General features: G+C 45.4%; 1 protein-coding gene across 1 annotated transcript in view; it reads right to left on the minus strand.

Moving 5' to 3' along the window:
- LOC126324287 (glutamate receptor ionotropic, kainate 2-like) overlaps positions 1-16,406 on the minus strand; it is a 241,491-nt gene that overhangs the window by 34,017 nt on the left and 191,068 nt on the right. Inside the window, exons 15-16 of the mRNA XM_049994947.1 lie at positions 9,170-9,401; positions 1,403-1,665 (exon numbers count right to left, since the gene is read on the minus strand). Of these exons, the coding sequence (XP_049850904.1) occupies positions 1,403-1,665; positions 9,170-9,401 (495 nt within the window). The remainder of the gene's footprint in view (positions 1-1,402; positions 1,666-9,169; positions 9,402-16,406) is intronic.

The following is a 16,406-nucleotide window of genomic DNA, read 5'->3' on the forward strand; positions in this document are numbered from 1 at the left end:
TGATTTACAGGCACAACCTTTCGTTCCCCCACCCCCTTCCACTCCCCTCCCCCCTCAGGAAACGTCCAACCCACCCCCTCCCCCTCACTGCTACAGGTACACTTTCAGGTCTGAGTTATTGGAATAGCCCCTATCACTCTTATCAGTTTGATTGACTACTTAATTAAATTGATCAATTAATTAACCTCTCCCCCTCTGGTAAACCCCCATCCCCTCCAACGATGCCTCCTGGAAATTGGTGGAAAAAGACTCATTTGATCTGTCATTTGGAGGGAAATCGATTGTTATGTATGGAATATTGTTTAAACAATTTACACACTGTGTTGAATATTGTTTATTTCAACAATTTAGGGGCTTCAAAAATATTCAAATGTGTGTGTAATCTTATGGGACTTAACTGCTAAGCTTACACACTATTTATCCTAAATTAACCTAAGGACAAACACACACACACCCATGTCCGAGGGAGGACTCTAACCTCTGCCGGGACCAGCCGCACAGTCCATGACTGCAGCGCCTTAGACCGCTCGGCTAATCCCGTGTGGCTTAGGGGATTCAAGGCAGTGTATGGAATATATGGAAATTGGTGGAGAGGAAGGATCTCATAACAGAAAGTTCAATATTTTCACCTGGACATGTCCTGGTGACTCTTCAGTAACACTATCACTAAACCCAAAGCTAAAACCTCTCAATATGTTTAAAATAACAAATTCTAGGTGTAAATAAACCACACAGAAACCGACGAGAATGCCATACCGAAATCTAAAACCTCTCGGTATAACTGTCGAAAAATCGGCAGGAGGACTGATTGGTAACAAGTCTCAGAAACTTACTGAATAGGAACTTCGGATAAAGAGCCGAAAATGACGTCACTACTGAGGCTAACATACTGCACCGATCGGTATGAAAGATACAGAATAGGTCCCCAATCTAGCACAAATTTTTAACTTCCCCAGTGAAATATTTCAATGACTAATGGCAGCTAATGTCTCTCTTTCTTTTGTATCATGTTCAAATGTGTTGCACGATCAAAAATGGTGTCTGTTCTTTCGGAGACGCCTGAAAGAGCTATTGTATTTATCAATGGACCACCCTGTTTCGTTCTGTTGCCTCTAGCAGCGCGCTACGGTACTGTGGCATGGGTGTGAGTGTGCCAGGACCATAAAAATGTATGTGATTTTTTTTTTCAAATTTTTGTCTCGAGATGGTAATTTAGACTTCTTGACAAACCCTCAAAAAGCGTTTTCGGATCAATTACTGTAATATACTTCCTTTTTCCATAAGTGACAGATGTGCCCGATCCCTTTGCTACACCCCTCCGTTACACCCTATGCGTGCCTCAGCAAGCCATCAGCTCAAGGTGAGAAGCTAACAGCAGAGTCTCCACAGTGTTCCCACTGACCTTCTCCTCGACGGCGATCTTACGGCAGTTCCACAGCAGCTCCAGGATGGCGACGAAGAAGGCCCCCAGCGTTCCGAAGGCGAGCACGAGGAAGACGCCGCCCACGTTGAGGATGCCGAGCTCCGCGCTGTCGACCGTGTTCACGTCAGAGGGGCACTCCTTGCCCTCGGGCGCCTTCCACCAGCGCGTCTTGAGCGCGCTCAGGTTGCCGCGCTCCTGCAGCTGCAGCACAGCACCGCTCACTGCTGTCCGGAACGGCGAGTCTGCACACCAGGAAGGACAGGTCAGCGCGTGATGACTACAGGCCGTGCGGCGTAAATTTATGTCTCGTAGGTACGATGAGAGTAAATGAGAGAGAACTAGCGACTCATGTGGCTTGGCGCAAGCAGTTTCATATTTGGCTTCGATATGTGCCTAAAGTGAACGCTTGTGTATTGCCCAGATTGCAATGTCGATTGCAGAAGATATCAATGTTATCGTGTCAAAGTGGATGAAGAGCAGGAATCAATGGGTAGGAGGCACTTCTGATGAATCACTTTGTGCTGCACCTAGAGGCCTGAGTGCCGTTCTAAGCAGCGACCGGAAGCTCCACAGTAATATCGCCGCCGGGTGGAGGCTCTAAACATCATCATCGTTACATGCTACTGGAACCTGGCTACCTGCCATGGCATTGGACTACAGACTGCTATATAGACTAGTCAGTTTTGTGTTGATAATGACTTTGTGAGGACTTTTGGATTTTCTGAGTTGGAACTATACCTGTTCTACTCCAGATGAATATCAGGGGCCACTTCATAAGATAACGGCGTGATCTTATACTCCACTCATGCCTGACGAACTATTGTGTGTGGTACGCTCAAGCTCTCGGATGTAACCTTATATGGGTCCCTAGCCCCCCCCCCCCCCCCCACCTCCTTCAGCTACTTACATCTGTAAGGGACTTGTTTGTGAGCATTGTACCTCACTGATACTGCACTTCATAAAATACTTCTCGACTAGTTAGATGGTGCCATTCTGTAATACAACTAATGGCGAACAGCAGGAAATTACCATATAGACGAAGTGGCGTAAGTCTGACACAATGCATACCTTACAATATATCATCCATTGTCTCAGCAATGCTGTGCCAGATCTTATGCCATGTGTTTCTTGCTCTTTTTTGTCTGATCGCTTTTCCCATTTTCTACGTAAAATAACACAATTTCAAAGCAATAGAAATTTCATGAATAAAAATTACTCATTTTTTAAAAAGTGATTATTAATAAACCAAAAATTTTAGCACTACTGCTATGATTAATTGATATTTTGGACTTTTACCCAGTTGTTAGTAAAAAATAAAAGAACACCTTTTGTAACCGAGACCAAACAAACACTGAAAAATATTCACAGGTAAACTTATTGGTATCGGCTTTAAGAGATAGTTTTTTCCCATTCCTAGATGGAGTCCCATATTTAACATCTCCATAGTCCGTGTGAATCTCGCCATAGCAAGCCGCTGTGCAGTGGCTAGGGGCTGTTGTTGCTGAGACGATCCGATGCTGTCAGATACAACCAGCCGCCTCACCACAGGTTGAAGGCTGATGAAGTACCACCGAGAACTACTCAGCCCATGCAGGTATTTGCAACCGACAGCACTCAATACGCCTTAACTGCTAGAAACTGGCGGAAACATCCTGGGTATTTGATAAATGAGTGAAAGCAAGAGAGAGAGAGAGAGAGAGAGAGAGAGAGAGAGAGAGAGAGAGAGAGAGAGAGAGAGAGAGAGAGAGAGAGAGAAAGAGAAAGAGAGAGAGAGAGAGAGAGAGAGAGTAGCCGCTCTCTGTCTAGCTTCTGAGACAGCCAGCGGTCAAGATAACTCCAACCTCTGGCCACGATAAGACCAACAGACCGTATCCTGTTGATGGGTGACACTGCAGGGGGACACGGAATGCAGCCAGTCTTAAAAAAGCCTTATAAGGATATTTGTATTACATGAGACTAAAAATGTTCAAATGTTTGTGAATTCCTATGAGACCAAACTGCTGAGGTCATCGATCTCTACACTTACACACTACTTAAACTAACTTATGTTAAGAACAATACACACACCCATGCCCAAGGGAGGACTCGAACCTCCGGCGGGAGGGGCCGCGCAATCCGTGACATGGTGCCTTAAACCGTGCGGCCACCCCGCGCGGCACGTGAGAATATTTCGAATAATAAGTCGTAATTAAAGTCATGACCTCACAAGGCGGCAACCGTCTATTTGTGTACCATTCCCTCATTATTTTCCTAAATAGTCATTCCACTACTACGAAACTGGGGGGGGGGGGGGGGGGGGAGGGGTGCTACGAATTTCACATGACACCGAAGAATGGCTATAGATTCTCCTCCAACGCTGAAGGCGAATGTACAGCCTATGAAAAAAAAAAGATGCACCACGAAGAAATTACGAGGGTCACACCAAAAGAAATGCACACTATTTTTGTAAAAATACAGTTTTCATTCAGCAGGTGTGAAATTTTTAAAGTGTGTAGACACATCCTCCCCGCTTGTTTTCAAACTTAGTTCAACCTGTTCCCGTGAGTGACACCGTCACAGCATGTCTTCAAGCTGGGTGCTACAGTTGACGTTCGTCAAAAGCAACGTGCTGTCATAGAATTCCTGTGCTGTGAAAATGAGAGAGTGGGAAACATTCACAAGAGGTCGAAAAAGGCGCTGGTTCCAAGATGGCGTAAGGCAGTTGAGAGGGATGGAAATGGTGTGGAGAAATGAAAATATTGTTCCTAAAGGATGTATCTACACACTGTAAAATTTTCAAACATGTAGAATAAAAGATGGATTAAAAAAAATAGTGTGCATTTCTTTTGGAGTGACCCTCGTATCTGAATGGGATGGAAATCTGTAGACAAACAAATGATGCGATTCCGGAAAAATTTATTCAAGAGAAAGAGCTTCACCGTCCGAGCAAGTAAAGAATGCATTGGTCCATTCTGGCCCTTATGCAAGCAGTTACTCTGCTAGGCATTGATTGATAGAGCTGTTGGATGCCCTCCCGAGGGATATCGCGCCAAATTCTGTGCAATTGGCACATTAGATCGTTAAAAGCCTGAGATGGTTGGAGGGTACTGCCTATAACAATCCAAACGTTCTCAGTGGGGAAGCAATCTGGCGACCTTGCTGACCAAGGTAGTGTTTGCCAAGCCCGGAGAGAAGCAGTAGAAACTGTCGCCGTGCAAGCCCAGGTTGGCTTGCCATGAAGGGCAACAAAAAGGAGAGAGTAATATCGTTGCCGGACCGCCATGCTGTAAGGGTGCCGCGGATGACAACCAAAGAGGTCCTGCTATCAAACGAAATGGCACCTCAGACTATAACTCCTGGTTGTCGGGTCGAATGGAAGGCCGGTGGTATCCCACTGGTGTCCAGGGCGTCTCCAGACACGTCTTTACTGGCCATCAGGATTCATTCGAAGAGGCGGGGGAAGTCAATCTTACTCCAGTCAACGAGATTCTAGGTCGACAACGTATCTGGAGGCGCCCCAAATAGTGGTGGGATACCAACGTTATTGTATGGATTAACGTTTCTGAAGTAATGACCAACAGTTACTTTCTGACATCGATTGCTCCTTACTAACATATTTCTCGCCATTGGGGAACATACCGGTCATTGGCCTATGCAACAAGAATTGCAGCAAGCACTTTATTTAAAATAAATAACATCTTCTCGAAAACGAAATATGGAAAAAATTTGCAAGTAGCCCACTACCTTTCACAACGCTATCGATTACGCTGCGACTTGACACGCTAAAAGCGCCTGAGTTATATGGTATACATTGTACAACGGCTGTATCTGCGAATGCTTGCCCGTGTGACCGAGCGGTTCTAGGCGCTTCAGTCTGGAACCGCGCGACCGCTACGGTCGCAGGTTCGCATCCTGCCTCGGGCATGGGTGTGTGTGATGTCCTTAGGTTAGTTAGGTTTAGGTAGTAGTAGGTTTAAGTAGTTCTAAGTTCTAGGGGACTGATGACTTCTGATGTTAAGTGCCATAGTGCTCAGAGCCATTTTTTGTATCTGAGAATGTTATTATTCGATATTTAGCTGTGACAAACTGATGCGCTTTCGATAAATCATCAATGTGCCACAGGATTGAAACGCTATTCTTTCATAGTACCCTAGTTATAACAGTAAAATCATCAATATGGGAAGCTTTTAACTACCGGTATGCAGTTTCGTCATTTTATTATAACAAATCGCACCTAAAACGATGCGTTTTCGAGACGTCCTCAATGTTCTGATGGCTTGAAACAGCCTATATTCGTATCACCTACTCTGTAATTAAAAAACCAAATACGGAGTTAATTGTAAACAATATGGCGTCTTCCAAGCTATGCTGGTCACATAAAATCCGCGTCTAATTGGCCACATTCCTCTTGACGAGACAGAACACCCAGGTTCTTCATCCCAGGCTTCACAATGTAGTGGAATGTGGAACTCCATCCTGTGACGTCACTAGCTCCTCGTCCACGTACTTTTTCACGTCCTGTGAGATGGTTCAAATGGCTCTGAACTCTATGGCACTTAACTTCTGAGGTCATCAGTCCCCTAGAACTTAGAACTACTTAAACCTAACTATACTAAGGACATCACACACATCCATTCCTGAGGTATGATTCGAACCTGCGACCATAGCGGTCGCGCGGTTACAGACTGTAGCGCCCAGAACCGCTCGGCCAACACGGCCGGCTGTCCTGTGAGAGTACGGCTTTAGTGAAAACGGTATGAATACAGGGAAGCAGTTCATGAGATGAGCCTGAAAATACGGACAGAAACCGCGTCTATGGACTTCAACTTCTAATATGTATTGAAGCAGAAGGTAGGAACCCCAGAACAGAAAACGACGATAGGTCGGACGAGACCGACAATGGTGTCTCGGAGCGAGCGGAGAACTGCCGCAGGTAGCAGCCAAAATGAAACGAACGGTCTCCATCATGCACCAACAGGGCACGCTGCGAGAGACGTCGTAATAATGAAAGTGAAGATAACCGACGCGATGGCAGCCACTCGCATCGTCCTGCAAATGGACGGTGGGGCAGCGGCGCGAAAACAGATAAACGCAGAGGAAAAATGTAATGTATAATCTGCGTGGATAGTTTCAAGGGGTTGAATTTCACTGCTAGATGGTGGTGGCAGATGCTTCGACTTTGTCTGCTATCGCCCCTATTGCAGATACTGGTAAGACTGGACGGAAGTCTCCAGAGGATAAAATGGTGGAGCCAGTCATAGAGCTATCGTTGTTCCGCGAATCTCGCATTGTTCTGTGTACCGGTCCTACGGATATTTTATGAGACATCGGAACCTCATCCCAAATAATGAACGTGCAGTCCTGGATCAGTTTACCAGTACTGTACTACTTTGCTCTGAATCGTTACAGACACTGAAGGAGTCGTCAGCATAAAATTTCAGGTGATACTTCCTCCTGCTTGACGCGATAGGCGGCCGGCCTATCTACGATTGCCACTAGATGGCAGACACATTGTTTTCATAGTGGCAGGAGACTTTCAGATCATCATGGTTCAGTCACTTAGCACGAAATATTTGTAAATTATATGCACAAACCTTCCTCGTAAATCAGTGTACCTGTTAGTAAAACAGCGTCAAAAGCTCCACAGCACTTCCGTAGACTGGACCGAACTTATAGACAGAAGCGATCGAGGGACTTCAATTTATGTATCTAGCGATAGACGAAGAAGAATAAGAAGGCAGATAAATGTAGAAGACGTTACACCTACTGACGCTGTGGTCCTTCTGATTGCCTCCTTCCTCTCCCGCCGCCCCTCCTACATTACCATCCATAACGCCGATTCCCGCACCTTCTACCCCTCTGCAGGTGTGCCCCAGAGCTCTCTCCTCTCCTCTACCTCCTGTACATGGGAGATATGACCCCCCTCCCCACCACCAGTACACCTCCTGCAGTGTGCCGATGACACCGCATACCTTGCCCTTGCTCCTACCCTCCAACGCTCCCAACGCATTTTCCAGAATCATCTTGACATTTTTGGCACATGGTGTAACCAGTGGCTCCTGAAAATCAATTTCCAAGACCCAGGCAATCATTGTAGGTCGTACCCCTCGCTCCTTCCGGCTCCTTAATTTCTCCCTTACCATCTGTGCCCGTCCTGTCTGCCTTTCCCCCACCGTCACCTACCTTGCCGCCACCATTCAACACCACCTTCCTGGATCCCTCATCTCCCCTCTTTCCAATCCAAAGCACACAACCACCTCCAACTCCTCTCTGGCCGGACATGGTGGTTGAACCCCTCTACCATCCTCCACACCTACAAATCCTTAATCCGTCCCATACTCTGTTATGCCAGTAATGAATGGATATCCCCCCCCCCCCCCCAAAATTCTATAAGTCCCTCCAGATCCCTGAGGGCCATACACTCCACCTCAACTTCCGTATAAGCCTCTCATCCCCACGTGGATCCTCTACAACCTGATTCCTTTCCCTCATCTACTCCTATTCCTCGAACATATCCACATACCCTACACGTCCCGCCGCCTTGATCCCCCTCATCCCCTGGGTGCTCCTCTCCTCTCCACCCCCTGCCCTCTGATATGCCTTCACTGTTGTGTCCCCCCTACCCTCCATCTCTACACCCTTCATATTCTTTCCTAAGGTGGCTTCCATCAACTCCCCCTCCAGGATGATGCCCTCTCTTCCTCCATTTATCCCTCCTATCAACTCTGATCCTTACTTCCCCCTCCTTTCCCCTTTCCTCTGTACTTTCTTCGGGCTCCCTCTTACCCCACCTTCCATCCTGTTCTTGCCCACCTACCCTCTCTCTGCCTCCTTCTCCCCCCCCACCCAAGTCCTTTTACATGCCCCTCCTCTGCCTTTCCCCACTCCCTCTCGTGCCTGCCCAGCCCCCCCCCCCCCTCTTATGAGTCCTTGTCCTCCATCAGCTCCTTTCCCCCCTTCCCCCCACTTAAAAAGAAATGGCTCTGAGCACTATGGGACTTAACATCTGAGGTCATCAGTCCCATAGAACTTAGAAGTACTTAAACCTAACTTTCCTAAGGACATCACACACATCCATGCCCGAGGCAGGATTCGAACCTGCGACCGTAGCGGTCACGCGGTTCCAGACTGAAGCGCCCAGAACCGCACGGCCACACCGGCCGGCCCTCCCCCCACTTTGTTTCTCCTCTCCTTCCCCCTTTCTTTCCCAGCATCTGTCCAGGTTCCCCCTGTCTGCCGTGGGATGTGGTGTGTCATATTTGTCCAACTTTTTAGTGCAGTGTTCAAGTGAGTGTTCAGTGTTGTGCATCTTTTCCAAAGTGTTGCGAACAGAAATCAAGATGTCGCTGGGTGTGATTTTTATACCTCTTGCTAATAGAAACCAGACTGTCACAATGTTTTTAAAGTGACTGTCTATTATTTTACCTATCTGCTTCCTGTGTATTTTATTAGCATTGCCAACCCTTGGTTTTATGTTTTAAGTTCCATAATGTTCCGCCATTTTACGATTTAAGTCACCGATTTTATCACCTGCTTTTATTATTTATTCATTTAAAAAAAAATTGTAGGTTGAAGAGCGGCGTACTAAGCTGCTGCCAGCCCGCCCCCTTCGGGGGGAATGGAATCTCAATAAAGAAAACGACAGTGTGCGATTGTGCTGAAATGGTCATCATTCACCCAGGCATTTAGTAATGACAGTTTGACATTTATGGAACAGCATTTTTAATGGCGAGCAGTGCATGTGACGTAACACCTGTTGCTGCTCACCTCTGGGCAGCGCTATGCCGTAACCTTTTGAGTCGAGCAGTCCGCCGACTTTGCGCAGGTCGCAGTTGAGCGCCGTCTGGTACTCGATGCTGGTGGACTCCATGAAGAAGGCGTAGTTGCCCTTTTCTTTCTTCACTCGCTCCACGCCCTCCTGGTTGTCCACGGTGAACACGTCTGGTCGCGCTTGCTTCATGACTAGCCACATCCGCTGGTACAGGGAATCGTTGGAATTCTGCAAAAAATGCGTTTCTTTACAATGCTTGAATGGCAATTACGACCTTACGCACAAGATTCTTGCCATATACTGTTACAGAATAAACACCAAAAACAGACACAAATGGAAGTACGAGACGCATTCAATAAGTAATGCAACAATTTTTTTTTCTCGGCCAATTACGATGGAAAAAATGCGGAATTTGTTGTGGGACATCAAGCTCCTAAAGTTTCATGAAGATCCGATACGTGGCAGCGGTATACGTAGCATTCAAACTGGCATCTGTAACGGAGGTGGGTCCCGAGCACAGCGCTGCCATAAAGTTTATTTTAGCGGAAAACCAGAGCATCGCAAACATTCGTAGGCGCTTGCAGAATGTGTACGGAAACCTGGTAGTGAACAAAAGCACGGTGAGTCGGTGCGGGAGGCGTCTGTCATCATTGCAACGAGACTCCACAAACCTGTCAAGTCTCCTGTGTGCCGGCCGGCCGCACACTGCTGTGATTCCTGCAATATTGAACGTGCGGACACTCTCATTCGAAGTGACCGACGGATCATAATAAACACCTCGCTGAACAACTGGAAGTGTCTGTTGTTAGTGGCGACCAACTCTTCCACCAGTTGGGATACTCAAAGGAGTGTGACCGCTGGGTTCTTCGCTGCCTAACACAACACCATAAGAAGCAAGGAGTTTGGCCCAGTGAGGGATACACTCCGTGGAAGCAGTGCGTGGTTAATGGAAAGGTTATTGATACAGCAAGAGATTGGCTCCGACGTCGTCCAGCACAGTAGTGCCGTGTGGGAGAAAATGCCCTCCTTACGGTGGCCTAAGGTCGTAGTGTTGCAAAATTGGATTTTGTAACCAAAAGAGCGTGAAATATTATGGTGTGTTGGAATCCTGTATAAAACCAACCTGATTTCAGAAAAAAATTGTGTTGCACTACTTACTGAAAGTCCGTCGTACATGATAATGGAATCAAAAACATTCCCGTAAACACAGGTTCGCTAAACCAGCCGTTTGCGAGATAATTGCGAATTTGTGATTACGAGCACCCACTGACTTCAGTACGGGATATTGTCCTAGTTAGTACAAATGTATTGGAAGTGACGTATATGTCTTGGACTGTATTGGCGAGTTAGTTGTCATATTACATCAGCACCATGATTCGAACCTGCGACCGCGCAGTTCCGGGCTGAAGCGCCTAGAACCGCTCGGCCACTACGGCCGGCGTCGCGCAAGGGGAACGTTTCAAAATGGTTCAAATGGCTCTGAGCACTATGGGACTTAACATCTATGGTCATCTGTCAGCTAGAACTTAGAACTACTTAAACCTAACTAACCTAAGGACATCACACAACACCCAGTCATCACGAGGCAGAGAAAAATCCCTGACCCCACCGGGAATCGAACTCGGGAACCCGGGAACTCGGGCGCGGGAAGCGAGAACGCTACCGCACGACCACGAGCTGCGGACAAAAGCGAACGTCATCGAACAATTGTGAAAGACTTCACCGCAGAAACGGAAGGTATTCTCGTCCATCAAGTTTTCTAGGAAGAATGTGTGGCCAATGAGACGATAACCGGACATTCAGTGTTGTTATGTGACTCACGAACAGATCTGAGACCTGTCAGATGGGGATGTAATCGTAATGTTTACATTAGAAATACATTTGTACCACATTATATAGTGAAGCCAGTGGCGGCTCGTAATCACACATTTGCAATTGTCTTGTAAACGGCTTGTTTACTGCAACTTATTTATCTTTGCTATAATACACTGAAAGCCGTGTCTCTTCTCGCTATTAATTATTATACATCCTACGTTCAGTGATAAGCGCGCGTCTTATCAGAAATTGAACTGGTGGGGTATTGGGAAAGAGAAGCCGCACTGCTGCTATCCTTCTACCAGGGCCAGACGGGGCAGGAAAAAGGAAGGCACCAGGTTAACCGATTCTTTCTTTCTGATTAATAGTGATACAAACTCTGTTCCTCTGCATGTGAATGACTTCCTCTGCAGATACAAGAGAGAACCAACAAATGAGCAATATTCTGTATCCTATACCTACATCAATAATCAGCAGGCAACTGATGGCGAGTGGCGGAGGGTACGTCTGGCACCACTAACTGATCCCCTCTTCCTTATTCCATTCGCAAATGCCACATGAGAAGAATGAAAGTCGGTCAGCCACTTTATTTCCTCTAATTTCGTGAAGTTTCTCGCTGTGGTCATTTCACGAGACGTATGTAGAAGTAATATGATGTCCGAATCTTCCCCGAAAGTACTCTCGAAATTTTAATAGTGAACCTGTCCCCGGTGCACAACGCCTCTCTTTCAGTGTCTGCAATTGGAGTTTTTTGAGCATGTTTGTAAAGCTCTCGCGCCGATTAAACAAACCGCCTGACGAAACGCGTCGCGCTTCGTTGGACCTTCTTTACCTTTTATCAGTCCTACTTCGTAACGGTCTCAGATTAACGAACAATACTCATGAATCGGTCGAGCAAGCGCCCTGGAAGCCACTTTTATCGTGGATGAATGACGTTTGCTGAAGATTCTTCCTGTGAATCTCAGTATGACACCTACTCCTGCTATTTGTTTTCTGTAGTCGTCGTTCTGGATAGGATCCTCTGCAAGTCTCTTCGTTTCTGAATAACTGTTGCAATCTACATCAACTTCAACTTGCTTATTGTAGGCAAACCTCAATCCCCCTCTACAGTTTTAACCCACAAACTGTCCTCTATAACTGAATTAAATATCGCCGGCCGGAGTGGCCGAGCGGTTCTCGGCGCTTCAGTCTGGAACTGCGCGACCGCTACGGTCGCAGGTTCGAATCCTGCCTCGGGCATGGATGTGTGTGATATCCTTAGGTTAGTTAGGTTTAAGTAGTTCTAAGTTCTAGGAGACTGATGACCTCAGCTGTTAAGTCCCATAGTGCTCAGAGCCATTTGAACCATTTTTGAATTAATTATCCCTTGATGTATTAGGATGTGTCTTATTGACGTGTCCTATCTTAGTCAAGTTGTGGTACAGTTTCCCCTGAAGCGATCCAGTACCTGCTCGTTAGTTATTTGATCTATCCATCTAATCTTAAGCATTCTTCTATAGCACCACATTGCAAAAGCTTATGTACTCTTCTTACCTGAACTGTTTATCATCTACATTTCATTTCTGTGTAAGGTTATATTTCAGATAAATACTTTCAGGAAAGACTTACCAAAATTTATATTTCAATTAGATGTTAAATATCTACCTTTCTCGGAAACGCTGTTCTTGTTTTTGCAAGTCTGCGCGTTGTATCCTATTTGCTCTGCCATTATCTGCTATTTTTCTCTGCAAGTTGCAATACCACTTCCAATATTTCATCTCCTAATCCCAGTTCCTCGGCATCACCAATGGTATTTCAACTACTTTCCATTACCCTTGTCTCACTTTTGTTGAGGTACATCGTATAACTTCTTTTCAGCACACTATCCATTTCGTTTAACTGATCTTCCAGATTCGTTGCTTCTCTTCTCCCTAAAATTTTTTACTTCCCTTTCGAAATTTCCCTTTGGTTTACCTTAATGCTTCCTGAGCGTACACATTACCAGCTTCGGATCTACGATATTTCTGAACCGGAGCAAAAAAACTAGATAGTTGCGCTCCTCCCACCCTGCCGCTCCCCTCTAGCGTTTGAGATAACACGTCAAAGATATTTAAAAAATTGATTTTTCAAAAATATGTTCACTTTGTAGCGCACGTCTTTCTGAAGAGTTTGATATTTAAAAATATATGTTCTAGTAAATGTAAGACATGTAAGACAGTGTGACAAAGTGCAGTGCCACATCTCTTCACACAACATTCTTCTATCGCTCGTCACTGTATTTCGTTCTTTCGAATTCAACCATCTATATTTTTTAATGGAAGCCATCAAACCTCTATTCAGGACAGTGGAAATTAATCAATTAATACTGGGTGGGATTATTTATAATCCGGAGACTAAGAACTCTTCAGAAAATTTACTCTTTTGTGTGACATAAAATACAGCAAACATAAAACCCGTAAAGAAAAGAAACAAACACGATAGTGCACGTTTCTTAAATCTTTAGGTCCCAGCATTTTTTCTCTCTAATCTTGCTACAGCTTTACACAAATGCTTTCCTTTTTGCGAAAGAATCTATTACCTCATCAAAGATTGTCAACGTTTCACCTGCTGCGACATAGTAGCGAATATGAACAATGATCCAATACTGTCAAATGTTTCTTTATTCCAGTCTTTGATCTAAATATAAATTTATATTGTGATCAAAGACTGGATTAAAAAAACCATTGTCCAACGTTTTGCTACATGAAAAATCAAAATGTTCAAAAAATGGTTCAAATGGCTCTGAGCACTATGGGACTCAACTGCTGTGGTCATCATTCCCATAGAACTTAGAACTAACTAACCTAAGGACATCACACACATCTATGATCGAGGCAGGATTCGAACCTGCGACCGTAGCAGCAGCACGGCTCCGGACTGGAGCGCCTAGAACCGCACGACCACCGCGGCTGGCAATCAAAATGTCACTGACTAATATTGAATAAGCTGTTAATATGGATTAGTACATAATATTGGTGTGGTTCCTCGATCTGATATCTTTTATTTTGTCACTGTGTGCTAGATAAAACGAAATAGGTGTTTGTATAATATTGCAGCAATTTTAACACACGACAAATAAGTGAGACTGTTTTGGCACAAAGGCTCATTTTTATCTACCTCATTTACACAAATAACAAGACGGAATATGATTCACGACGTACCGACATCAAATGCCTGTTAGGCCTGCTACAAGCAAAAAGTTTTACGTTAGGAAATAGTTTCACATTTCATTCATATGCTCCAGTTTGTCAAGAAATCGACAGTTTTTGTCTCTCTGTAGCTCCTCCATGTCCGAACAACATCGCTTTCGTTCACTTCCCTCGTTGAAAGCCCTTCCTGGCACAACGTAAGATTGCCCACGCGATAGAACCGCGGTATTGACCGTCTAGCATGGTTGAACTACAGACAGGACGAGCCATGTACCTCCTTCCTGGTAGAATGACTGGAACTGATCGGCTTTCGGACCCCTCCGTCTAACAGACACTGCTCATGCATGATGGTTTACGTCTTTGTGTGGGCTGAGTGACATCTCTGAACAATCAAAGGGACTGTGTCTGTGATACAATGTTCACAATCAACGTCTATCTTCTGGTGTTGTGGAACTGCGGTGATGCAAAACTTTTTTTGATGTATGTTTTTCAAGAACTACAAGGAGAAGAATATTGCAGAAAGTCAACAGTTTTCGTTGCAATAAACTCATTTTACATGTTGGTCCACATTCACATTTTCGAGGAATTTCTCTAACTGTAGTATCCACTTCAACCATGTAGAAGAATATTTCAACAATGCTGACTGACATCCGGTTCAGAGGCCTTACACTTGTGTTGTACTGTACTGTATGGAACTGGGGACCTAGAAATGACGGTGAGGTTTCGTCCACGCCGTAGCCCGCAGTGGTACACAACCCCACAAATCACACCAGACGAGTGTAATTACACTGTGTTAAGTAATTATTAATTATGGTGTAAGCGTACGTGGAGAAAGTGTATGCGCAGCAGTCGCCGACATAGTGTAACTGAGGCCGAACAAGGGGAACCAGCCCGCATTCGCCGAGGCATATGGAATGTTGTGGTTGGCAGGAGAGCCAACACCGTGTTACTAGAGGAGGCCGAAAGGCACGCGATTTAGCTCACACAGGCTGGCGTGAAGTCTGGAACAGGACAAGGAAATTAGAATTTAGAAAAACGGACGTAGGTGGTGGAATACTTAACTTTAATCCATTACTGACGAACGTCACTCTTGACGGTACATAGTTCACAATATCAGTAGTAACCGATAATGGCGCCTTGCTAGGTCGTAGCAAATGTCGTAACTGAAGGCTATGCTAAACTATCTTCTCGGCAAATGAAAACGTAAGTAGGCAGTGAACCATCGCTAGCAAAGTCGTCTGTACAACTGGGACGAGTGCTAGGAAGTCTCTCTAGACCTGCCGTGTGGCGGCGCTCGGTCTGCAATCACTGATAGTGGCGACACGCGGGTCCGTCGTATACTACCGGACCGCGGCCGATTTAAAGGCTACCACCTAGCAAGTGTGGTGTCTGGCGGTGACACCACATGGAATACCGCCTTAAAAACCATCCACAGACTAGCCGGCCCACCGAACCTCGACATTAATCTGCTGCCGTGGACTGGCATGCCTTCCCGCCCGAAAGCAGTGCCTTAGAGCGCACGGCTAACCGGGCGGGCGGCCTAACATTTAGTCGCCAACGACAAATTCTAACACTGTGAAACACCAGTTTCAGTAAACTGACGTGGCGAAACTGTTTACCATTGCTCTTTCTCACCGAAAAATATGCCATTGATTTACTGGGCTCTATAACAATACTGCAACAGTAATTTCGTGTGTTAGCAATGCATACAAATTGCAGAATTTAACAGTGTCATGTCCTGTAGTTATGTGTATTTCAGTTAATCTGACTCTGCGTAATTTCAGGCTCCAGGTACTGTAACGTCATACCGACATCAACAGCGTAAGCGTACTGCAACTTCACAGATATGACAGGACTCGAACCCTCTCTACCTGAATCTTAGAAACTGACTGTCTTAATGACTACGCCACTCTATCAATCCGGTATGCTATACTTACAAAAGGGCATGATACGGCCTGTGATGCTACACCTTTTCTATGAATATCAACTAATTGAAAGTGACGCAGTAAATATTCTGCTAAGTTTTATCAGATCTGCTTGTTTTGGAGACGCCGCGTGTGGTTGAATGTGAGAATTTAATAGCTTACGCAAGTATCATTAAATTTCGACACAGTAATGGAAAAGTTACTTATGCGGCAATTGCTGTAGAAGAAAATGGCTTGCGAATCTTTGAAGCATACATTCTGTCACCATGATTGAAATATATCAGGAAATGGTTCAAATGGCTCTGAGCACTATGGGACTTAACTTC

Source organism: Schistocerca gregaria, chromosome 2, assembly GCF_023897955.1.
Source record: "Schistocerca gregaria isolate iqSchGreg1 chromosome 2, iqSchGreg1.2, whole genome shotgun sequence".
Classification (NCBI taxonomy): Eukaryota; Metazoa; Arthropoda; class Insecta; order Orthoptera; family Acrididae; genus Schistocerca; species Schistocerca gregaria.